This window comes from Notothenia rossii (genome assembly GCF_949606895.1).
Source record: "Notothenia rossii genome assembly, chromosome: 4".
In the NCBI taxonomy this organism is placed as follows: Eukaryota; Metazoa; Chordata; class Actinopteri; order Perciformes; family Nototheniidae; genus Notothenia; species Notothenia rossii.
The window spans coordinates 25760774-25771765 of record NC_136902.1 but is presented as its reverse complement, the minus strand read 5'-3'; the positions used below and the strand labels follow the sequence as shown (position 1 = coordinate 25771765).

At 39.9% G+C, this 10992-nt stretch overlaps 1 protein-coding gene across 1 annotated transcript; it reads right to left on the bottom strand.

Annotated features, from left to right (window-relative positions):
- Positions 1-814: 814 nt before the first annotated feature.
- On the bottom strand, positions 815-7123 carry LOC307035757 (charged multivesicular body protein 4b-like). The gene is made up of 5 exons (XM_079675436.1): positions 6786-7123; positions 4559-4736; positions 3790-3904; positions 3223-3349; positions 815-2162 (listed from the first exon to the last, which is right to left on the bottom strand). The coding sequence occupies exons 1-5, from the start codon at positions 6970-6972 to the stop codon at positions 2098-2100; spliced, it is 672 nt and encodes a 223-aa protein (XP_079531562.1). The 5' UTR covers positions 6973-7123; the 3' UTR covers positions 815-2097.
- Between the last annotated feature and the right edge of the window lie 3869 nt (positions 7124-10992).

Below are 10992 nucleotides of genomic sequence, written 5' to 3'. Positions count from 1 at the left end.
CTTTAGTAAAAGTAGAAGTACCAGAGTGTAGGAATACTCTGTTACAAGTACAATTCCTGCATTCAAAAATATTTCTCAAGTAAAAGTACACAAATATGAGGATCAAAATATACTTAAAGTACCAAAAGTACTCATTATGTAGATTGATCCATTTCAGAATAATATATATTATATGTTTTGATTATAATTATTGTTGCATTAAGTGTTCTCAAAGCTGGTAAAGGTGCAGCTAGTTTGAATGACTTTGTATACTGCAGGGTAGCTTGTGAATTTACTCCAGGTGGAACTAAAGTCTGATTCAAGACTTGATTATATTAGATAAAAGGTACAAAATAAATGTAATGGAGTAATAGTGCACTATTTACCTCTGAATTGTAGTGAACTAGAAGTACAAAGTAGCATAAATTGAATGTTTAGAACTGTACTTAAGTACAGTAATAGATTAAATGTACTCAATTACTTCACAACTCTGGTAAATTGTTAAATGTACTTCTTATGCACTTCCAGGAACACTTCCTAATTGGTTTTGGCAATGTACCCATAATATAATGAAGGCTATGGAAGGACTTGACTTCAGTGTATTTATTATTGATAATCTTGACCTTGATATCACTTTGTGTTCAATTTGAATATTATATGATAAACCTAATCCTTATATTTGATCAAAATCTATTATCCACAAGTGGAAATGTAATAACTCAAAGCTTTTAAAACGCGACATGTGCGAGTTCCAGCTTCCCAAATGGGAGCATCTTGTGCTTTTCTTTGACAGTAGATGTTCTGAACTATTAACATGAATGACAAAACTACAATAAAAGAATTGAAAACCTTTAATGATTTTGCAAATAATATTCTCATCTGGATAAATAAAACATAGAAATGCAAACATGCTTGTCCATTGTTCCTTGTGTTGTTATTTTTTTCTATGTAAAAAATGTACATCATGACTTGAAAAACTAAAGGAATCAACTCTTTAAACTCCAAAATGTTGTAGATTGACTATAATCTAATCTTTTATAGAGCACCATCTCCTTCAAGATGCAGTTAATAAGATGTGACAATAGTTTATTATTATTATTTCAACATTATACAATTTGAAACAGAAACCCTTATGGAAAGGCCGGAGACAGACAGAGCCTGATGAAAGTGTTGTGTTCTTCCCTCCTAGCCGTGCGTAGTGATCTGTATCGTGATTCCCAAATTGCTGCATGCTTCACGCAACCTCGACTGAACCTCTCATTGACGGCAGAAATACAGTATATAAAAAGAGACACATTTGGGATATTTACACCAAATAACAAGAACCACTGGTGTGAACGCCTTTGATGGAGGGAGAAGCCGCTGACATGGCGACAGGAGGCAAAGAGGAGGGGATAAAAGAGACAAGAGCAGGGGATAAAAGAGACAAAGCACGCAGCCTGAAACAAAAGAAGAGATTGATATTCTGGCAAACACACAGCTCATAGCTTCTTCACCCAGCTCATGCTCAGATTTTCTCCTACTTTCAACAGCATTAACAAAGAACAGAGAGATAAGGACTGTTATTTTTGTCAAGTAGGGAGAAATAAAACAAAAAAACATCCAGCCAGTTTAACGCCACAAACACAGGTAAATATGTGAGTCGGAAACAGCTCTTTGAGGATTACATTTCCATGAACATTCCCGTCATACAGTGAGGTTAGCGTCGCCACACAGCCTGTAACACTAATCTGATAACAACGCCTTCTTCGTACCACAGCGCTCATCCTAGTACACTTCAGTATGAACTCTGTGGGCGCCGAGTAGCCCTACCCAGTACAATGACCGTTAGGAGCTAGGCTTGAGTTAAAATTGAGGGTAAAAATATTAGGTGACTTTCCTAAAGGACAGGGATAGAGCCTGGATATAAAAGCCCCTGATACTCAGGGGTCTCTGTATTGTGAAGGGGACAGGAAAACAAAGTTTACAGCATTGTTGCTTTTTTTTTAGTGTTACATAAAGTCATCTCTTCTCAGACACACAAAAATATACTCATACACAACATCCTATCAGTCCATTCATTTCCTCTGGCTCCCTCTCGTCCCTCTCTGATGCAGGTATGATGAAGCAGCGCTGCGCTCACATGGCTTCCATCGCCCAGCGCTGCAGGTCCTCCATGTCGTCTTCGTCCTCCTCTTTCTTGGCTTCGGGGGTAAAGAAAAAACAGTTGTTAGAGATATGGAATAAAATGGTATCTGTTTTTTTAGCTGCTCATGAAGAGGGATGCAGGATACACCGGGGGCCGATATATTATTGGTCCATAAGCAGGTAATTGGTTGTTAAATGAATGTTTCCAAAAGTAGACTATCGTGTCTGATAATGTGGATGGCAGAGAACTCCATAGCTTCTCTTGGATAACTGGACTTAACTCACACTGTACATCTTACATTTATATTTAAATGTAATATTCCATTCCTTACAAACCTTATGTATATATAATATCCTGCTTTATATTTAGTTTACTGTCAATTGGAATTTCAACACCAACATTTCCCAAATTGGGATCAATAAAGTACATCTCATCTTATCTTATGGCAAGGGACGGCATGTAAGAACCATGTTGTGTGTGGGGATTTGGAGATGTATTTGAGCGAGACACACACATACATACACTTGGATTGTTTCCAATTAGAAAAACATGGATGTAGTCATTTCCCAAAATGGAATATATGAAATGAAATAAATTTAAAGCAGCAGCTTATCTTAGCATAAGGAAACAGCTGCTGTGGTTCTGCCCAGCAGTAATATACCAGCACATCTCATTCATCATTCCTATATATCCTTTCTTGAATCCATACAAATGTTTTAAGTCTTTTTTGAATGTAAGGGGTGGTGTTATGTTTGGTGTGACTATTTATTTTGGCCTTGACCAATAACTTCTCTACTGGTTACCTGGCAACTACGCAGGGCACATTACTCCCATATCAGCCTCATCTAATTCACTGCCAGAGTCTTTAACTATTCCTAAATCTAAAAGAAGAAAGAAGCTGCAGTAGGCTCCGTCAAGTTGTAAATGGACTGTATTTATATAGCGCTTTATCCCGTCTTTACGAGCCCTCAAAGCACTTCACATTCACAAGTCCTCTTGCCCAAGGACACAGTACATTAACCTGTTCACTGCAGTGATCAAACCCACAACCTCTCCTTTGAAGCCTGACAGCCACAGTTAGAGTTGATGAATCCGTTTTCCAAAAAGGCTCTTACCAGGTCTGGAAGGTAATGAAGAAGAAGGCACGTTGGGGAGGGGGGCGTTCTCCGGACCCCCGATCTCCAGCAGGTTTTTGTCCAGCTCCTCCTGCTCCAGCTCGTCCAGCTCCGCCAGCAGCTCGTCCTGACAAACACAGCAGAAACTTTTCAGATGAGGATATTTACGAGACAAATTCATGCAGAACAGAAACCCCAAAGAGATTGACCTTAGTAAAACAATGTAGATTACATGTAAAAAGGGACTTTTGGTGATATAATGAGTAAAACATCTCGCTGAGTTTTTTAAAGTACTCAAAGTCAGTTGGCTGGATTTGAGGAAGAGCGTTTCTTTCTGCCATATGTCCCTGAATGAGTGAATACCATCATTTATGGTGAAGTTGGTCTATGAATCAGGCCATACAAAAATATGGCAGCCTTAATGCCTGAGTAATGACTCAAGAAATGCAAAGGTCCACAAACGGTATAACCTTGTGGCTCTCAAAACAACAGTCTTCTGTCTCAAAGATGAAATACAAGACAAACATGACCTCCCCACAAATCTAAAATATGGATACGGTCGCTCACCTCGTCAAACTCCTCTCCAAAGCCGACAGGTTTAGAGATGGCGTCGGAGATCTCCTGGGCGAGCTCCTGCTGCTCTGTGATGTCCTGCATCAGGTCGTCCACCTTGTCAATGTCCCTGAAACAACAAACAAGATGATTCGTATTTGAGTGAAACAGAACGCACGATTACAAGCATTATTTACCCCCACCATTATTGAGTAAACATGTACGAGTGCTTTTCTTCACTGTATATATAAAACCACCAGACTCAGGGACAGTTTCATCCCACAGGCCATAAGACTATTAAACACCTGAACCTTTTAAAGAACATCCATAAACATTCATCTGTCTGCATCTTTCAGCTTATTTATCTAATATATCATATTCCATTCACTTGTATATAGACTCTTATTGCACTATTCTATCTGTTTTATTTGTTCTATGTCCTATATGTTGCACTGTTGGAGGAGCCTGTGCCCTAAGTCTACACTGTAGCTAATGTGCAAATGACAATAAAGCCTTGAATTGAACTGAATATTCTTCATGTAACTCTTAGGCCTGCCACTGATTACATAATAGATGCTGATGGGCTTGGATTAGGAGGTATTACTGCAAACGGGTCAAATCCTCTGTGTTTTTTTAGAATTGAAGCATTTTGCTCCTAATCCTTCTATTGATTTAAAACACACAGACCTTATTTTACCTGAAAGTCAATTTAGAAGCAGCAGGCTACAAATACAAGATTTGTGTAAACAGGCTTCACTTCACATTACTGGATTTTTGCTCTTACATGTTTTCATGGGCAGACTTCATGGCCTTGGCGGCGAAGCCCATGTTCTTGAGCACTTCAGTGTTGGTGTTGGCGTTCTCCAGAGCCTCTCTCTGGAACTCGATGGTCGACAGCGTGCCGTCGATCTGGGCGAGCTGCTTCTCATATCGCTTCTTTCTTTTCAAAGCCTGCAGAGCCGCTGAGGACACAAAACACAGTAGGGGAACATGAAAAGATGGTCACAAAAATAGACTGGCTGCTTGGAAATGACATTCAATAACCGTGAAGTAAAACTGTGAAGTCATGGGGTTTTGTCGTTTAACATTAGGAGTGTAAGTCAATATACTTGTGCTCTGGGAAATGACAGTGATCCACCATTGAGTGGAATCATAAATAAACCATACACTACCATGATAGTAAGAAGGACACTCAGTTATAGCTTGTGACAGGCACTTGGATGATGAGATGGAAAAAGGGGTAAAACATGAATCAGCCTCAGTGGTCACATGATCACAACACTAATACACCTGCGGTAGTGAAACTATCAGACATTGTCGTACAGGGCTGACTCATTCTGTCAACTTTTGTGGAGCTAAAGGAGGAAATAGTTAGGCTAAGGTCAATGTACACAAAGCATACAATACAAATACAAGATAACATTTGTTTTTCTTTTAGTGTACCACCAAGGGGTCTACAACTTATTCTTTAACCTCCACAGATTATTTACTAAATGGATCAAGCAGGGCAATATAAATGCATAAACTATCATGGTAATAACAAATGATATGTTTTACTCCATATGTGATGACATTATTCTTCCTGTTGGTCAGCCTGTCCCAAGAGTTTTCATATTTTCCAACACTTTAATCAAAAGCAACATATCATGGAAATGTGTCATATAAGTGTCATTCAGTTCCATGCAAACATGATTTTGCGTGGCTCACTACGGGTGCCACTCGAAGGCTTTTTCACACCTTTAATACAAAAAAATGGCAACCTAATGTTCTCTACCATTCGACAGGCATTGGGTGCCACCATTGTATTGTTTGCTACAGGGTCAGATTTCTTTAGCACACATTGGTGCAGGGTTAACTGGCCTTTTAGCTGGAAATAGATTGATTCTGTTAAATGGTTGAATTATTCATTAATGAACACAACTTTGGTTTAACCTTGTAGATCTGTTCATTTCTTACCAGAAGGGGATTAAGTGTGGAATCTCCAGCACACAACATATCTTAACAACGATTGTCCAGATTGGCATGAGATTTGTTTTGTTTATGTCCTCCCCAGAAGATGATTGCATTTTATTTGTCTTGCCCTTAACCAACACTTTAAGGCAGTAGTGTCTTCAGAACTGCTGCCCACACTTCCACATGATACACTACTGAGCTGTTAGGGTGTATCCCACATTTTTTGGTAACTAACCAAAATGTCAAACCGTTTACAGTATCAACATATCAGTTGGACTTCCTGACTTTATTTGACGTTTAGTTTAGCCTAACATAGAGAAACAAACATGATCTCTTCATATATATTATTTTAATCTGTTCTTCCATCTATTTTGTTTTTCATGAAAATATATAACATGGAGAATCGTGTTACTGTACTACATATGCAGTAAAAATAAAAGGTATGGGGTTATGGTGATACTCTTGTTCACACATTTCCATCATTAATAGTGATGGATAACTTAAGTTTATGGTACTCTGTATTTAGTTTCTGTCTTCTCTAACATTATGTCAGAGCTGCAGCAGGTCTGTGGTTTCTGACCAAGGTGCAAACACGCCCACCTCTCTGACAGTGACATCATGTCCTTTAGCATGTGCAACTCTGATGCACAACTCTTATCCTGTCCCTCTGAGACATTATCTATATTTCCAGTGTCTCTGCAGCAGTATATCTAACAGTTAACTGTAGCGCTTTAGCCACACCTTTATGATCTTTAAATGGCCACTGATCAATGAGGCGACACAATGACCACCACAGGGAAACATATTAAGCTAGCATTTGCTCAGTGATAAGTAGTAAAGATAAACAATCACGATATAATCAACTCTCACAGACAGTGCAAAACAAACACCCTGGTATCTCGGTGATACTGTCGGTGGGTGAGGCTGCCAACACTTCTGACAGCTTGGCAAAGTTAGCCAACTTAGCTAACGTGCTAACATTTAGCTTAGCGTTTTGGAAAAGGTTATTTAATAATAAGGGGGTATACATGACCACAAAATACGTCCCGGTATTTTACCTCTTTTGTTTTTCGTGCCGTTTTTCTTCGCGATTTGCAGTTCCTGTTCGATCTTTTTCTCTAGAAATTCCTGTTTTTTCGTTAGCATCTCCTCCGTCTCTCGGAGTTTCTGGATCGCCTCCTGTGGGCTCGGTCCCTTTCCTCCTTTTCCTCCACCTCCTCCAAACATCTTAGCAAACAACGACATGTCTGAGCGCTACACTTACACTAATTATATAAAAAAAATAAAGAAAATCTACGAAACACCCGAGAGAAGCAAGCTTAGCTACCTCACTGCTAGGCTACACTGACACTTCGCCCTGGCCAGATTGTTGACGTTTTTCTACTTCCTGGAAAAGGCCCCATGACGTCATGCTGCCTATGAGAGGGCGGGTCTTGTTGTTCTCTGTCTCCGCCTGCTGGACCACTGAAGCACTACATATTACTATGTGGCTTTATTTTATATTTGAGAGATCTAAAAGTGACACAAAAAGACTCAGAAAGACTATTAAAAAAAAACTGTTTTAAAAAACATAAACAAAAAGTGGCTAAGCACACTTAAAGTATGAAGTAGGTCTGTCTTGCGCAGGGGTGGGGAACCTCCGGCCTCCGGGACGTATACGGTCCGCGAGACCATTTGATACGGCCCTCGAGGTCATTTATAAACACACGCAAAAAAAATGAAATAAAGAAATCTAGACCGCAAAATAATTAAACAAGCAAATGCCTGTTGTTCCTGGCCACGGTCAGGGTCCTTGAACACAACACGAGCCTAACGTATTATCAGGTGGTAGTCTCGTCTGACAGGGGTGTAGTGCTGACGGAGAGCATTGGAACGCCGCTCCGCCACTTCAAAAATTGCAATACGCAGAAGGAGCTGTACATGCCGCAGTTTTTCGGTGTCTTTAGCTATGGTCTTTAGTTGTAAGCCCAGTGGCGATCTGTTCATCTGTCATACTTATCATACAGTCAATAACTTTGTTGTTATTAGCATCTGGTTAGATAGCTATGCTAACGAATATAACAAGCTTTTTCTACAACCAGTGAGATAAAGGAACATCTTGATATGATCATTATAGTTCTAAAAAAAATAAGAGAATAAAGGAAAAACAGGTATATAATACTATATGACAGTAAAAAAAAGTTTTTATTATTAAACAAGAATACAGTTTAAAAGGGGAGTGATTTGTAAAATATCCATAAAGAAAAAGAAAATCTGCGTACAGTTCTGTTCCATAGGCTATGGGTGTTGAGAGATGTATCCATAGATCTCTTAATTTTGCTCTCAAAGTGCACGAGATAGATGCTTTTAACTTCAACATTTAAAAACAAATCTTACCGGGGGAGCATGCCCCCGGACCCCCCTAGAGGATGTTAGGTCCACCCCCACTTAAATCATGTTCACATGGATAGGAAACTAAATACATTTGCACATCTTGTGTCCATATCTTCCTGTTTTGTTGGTCATGCCACAACCGTGCACGTGCATGCATGCGCGAGTCATGGTAAGAGATCTGGATTAAGAGGTTACTTTTTCTTTGCACAGCATGAAAGAAAGGCGAAATGAATGGGCTGTGATTTTTTTTTTAAAGCATAGGTTGAGTTCAATAATTTGTTCGGAGAATGTTGTACAAATTGAAGTGGCCCTTGAGAGGAAAAAGGTTCCCCACCCCTGCTGTAGGGTCTATTCTGTTCGTCTGTACCCAGGTCCTCAGTTGGCTTGGCTGTCTACTCCCCATCATATTCATTCTGCTAAATATTTATACTAATTTCTGAACCTTTTAAAGTAACCTGTTGGTGAACTGCCCTGCCCTGCTGCTGAGATCCTGTGGCCTCACCCAGACCGCTGATGTCACTTCCTGTGTTTCCATCAGCTGTCAGAGGCGGCACACTAAGGCATGCAATACAGTACAAGCAGGGATGTGCACAGACATTTGGAGGGGCTATTGCTCTAAACTGGAAAAAGGGCCTCCCCCCTTGTTTTTAATGTAAAAGGTTCATACAATAAAATGGGGTGGCTGTGGCTCAGTGGGTAGTGTGCTGGACTTCGAACCAGGGGGTAGCAAATTTGAGTCCCACTGCAGTCAGCATGTCGTTGTGTCCCTGGGCAAGACACTTCACCCCAAATTGCTCCTCTGGGGATTGTCCACAGTAATGAGTATGTAAGTCTCTTTGGATAAAAGCGTCTAACAAATGACATTTAATGTAATGTAATAAAAACACAACCCTATCATTGCAAGTGACACTCATTGACTTTCATGAACAACTGCTAAATTCGTTATTCAGGCAAATGTTTTGTTTTGCGGTCCATATCTCCAGTGCTTGAATTGGAATAAAAAAGGTGCCAGTACTCTAAATCAGCAACAAGTATTTGGCACAAAGTCATAGTATATCCTATAATGCTGGTGGGTTTGTCTCTTTACTGTATATTTTAGAAAGGCTCACTGTACTTAAACAAAATGACTCAGGGTGCATCTGAGATTAGAGGGGGTGCAGTGGTCAAGTGCTATTTTTATAAGTGGGGAGTGGATCTGACACCCTGTAGTCTAGGGGGGTCCGGGGGCATGCTCCCCCGGGAATTTTTTTTTTGAAATATTGAAGGTAGATGCATCAATCTGGTGCACTTTGAGAGCAAAATGAAGAGATATATGGATACCTCTCAACATCCATAATGAAACAACTGTAAACAGATTTACTTTTTCTTTATGGATATAAAAGAAAGTAAAGCTTGACTCCTACTGGCTGGTTAAATGACTCCTCGTCCCTGAGGCCACTACCAGTTTTTTGTGCCATTTTGCTGGATTTATTTGTCAATAGCGTTGCTGCACAAAGTGATAGCCCTCTAGTTTAAATCTACTACCCAAAAAGAAACATATGGAGATGGGTTACTATTTAAAAAAAATTGCAAATCTATTTGGGAACAGTGGGGCCGGGCCTCAAATCCTATAGGGGGGTCCAGGGGCATGCTCCCCCTGTAAGATTTTTTTTTAAATGTTGGACTTAAATGCATCAATCTGGTGCATTTTGAGGGGGAAATAAAGAGACTACACCCATATGAAACAAAAATGTATACATTTAAATAATCATAAAATCATAAGTACATGGCCATAACCAATAACATACAATATCCAATATGAAAAAACATTGAAACTTGTTTATTTATTTGTTTTTGGTTCATTTATAGTTGTGAGTGTGTCTGGGCTCCTGAATCGGCCTCTCCTGTCTCCCTCCTCTCCCCCCTGCTCCTCTTTGAGGCAACAGCAAAGACTAGTTTTAGCTCTCAACAACTGTATCTTACCTTTTTTCACCTAGTTAACATTTTGTTTGTATTATTCATGCATATTTTACTAATCACTACCCCCTCAAATGGAAATATGTGTTTACATAAATGGTGACCAAACCGTTTGAGACCCACTGAGATAACTTAAACTAAGTTAACTATCTAAAGACTCAGAGAGTAATTTACCTCACCAGAGCTGTAGTTATCAGCCTCTCAGTCTGACAGCAAAGGACTCTCCCTCCACCTTGTTGTTGAAAAAGCTCCTTATATCCGTTAGCGCAGCTAGCTAGCACCAGATGCTAACAACAATACACGTAACCGGTGCGCGCGCTTTCTCGCTCGCTCGCGCCACACATACACCAACACACACCCTCCCGAGCTTGAATGACACACAGAGACCAATCGAGGGCATTAGTATGATCTGTATGAAAGTGGCAATGTCGGCAGGCCACGTCATGTAGACAGCCAGTCACCCTCTGTGAGGCAGAGTCAGACCCACATTTGCGCTGCGTTGCGTTTACAATATATACGTATATTGCCGGCGGCTGAGTACCGGCATTTTACTGAGTACCGGCACCTTGCCGGTACTCAGTAAGAAGTGCCGGTACCACATGGGTAAAAATCAGAAGTGCCGGTACTGCGTACCGGTGAGTACCGGCCCAATTCAAGCACTGCATATCTCATTAAAATATCTAATGTTAGTAACTATTAAAGAAAAATGGGGACAATTCTGTTTTAATGTAGTTTGACCATTGTAACTGCTGGGCAGACATAGGCTACTGATAAATTGGGGCTTCTAACAAATTACATTAAATAAACTCACTAATTAATTAAACCAGTTCAATACGCATTATTCTTATCATTCTTTATGAGCGCAGTAACAGTGAGGTAATTAATTACTTATGTATTTAGAATTCCATAACTTCATAACAGATGTGGTCAAACTAA

Bases quoted from the DNA above. Each gene is read 5' to 3' on its own strand.
- LOC307035757 (XM_079675436.1), bottom strand. From the start codon at position 6,972: ATGTCGTTGTTTGCTAAGATGTTTGGAGGAGGTGGAGGAAAAGGAGGA. The intron at 3,905-4,558 runs GTAAGAGCAAAA...TTGTTGTTTCAG, and splicing joins AAGTCTGCCCATGAAAACAT to GGACATTGACAAGGTGGACG. The intron at 3,350-3,789 runs GTGAGCGACCGT...TGTGTTTGTCAG, and splicing joins TTGGAGAGGAGTTTGACGAG to GACGAGCTGCTGGCGGAGCT.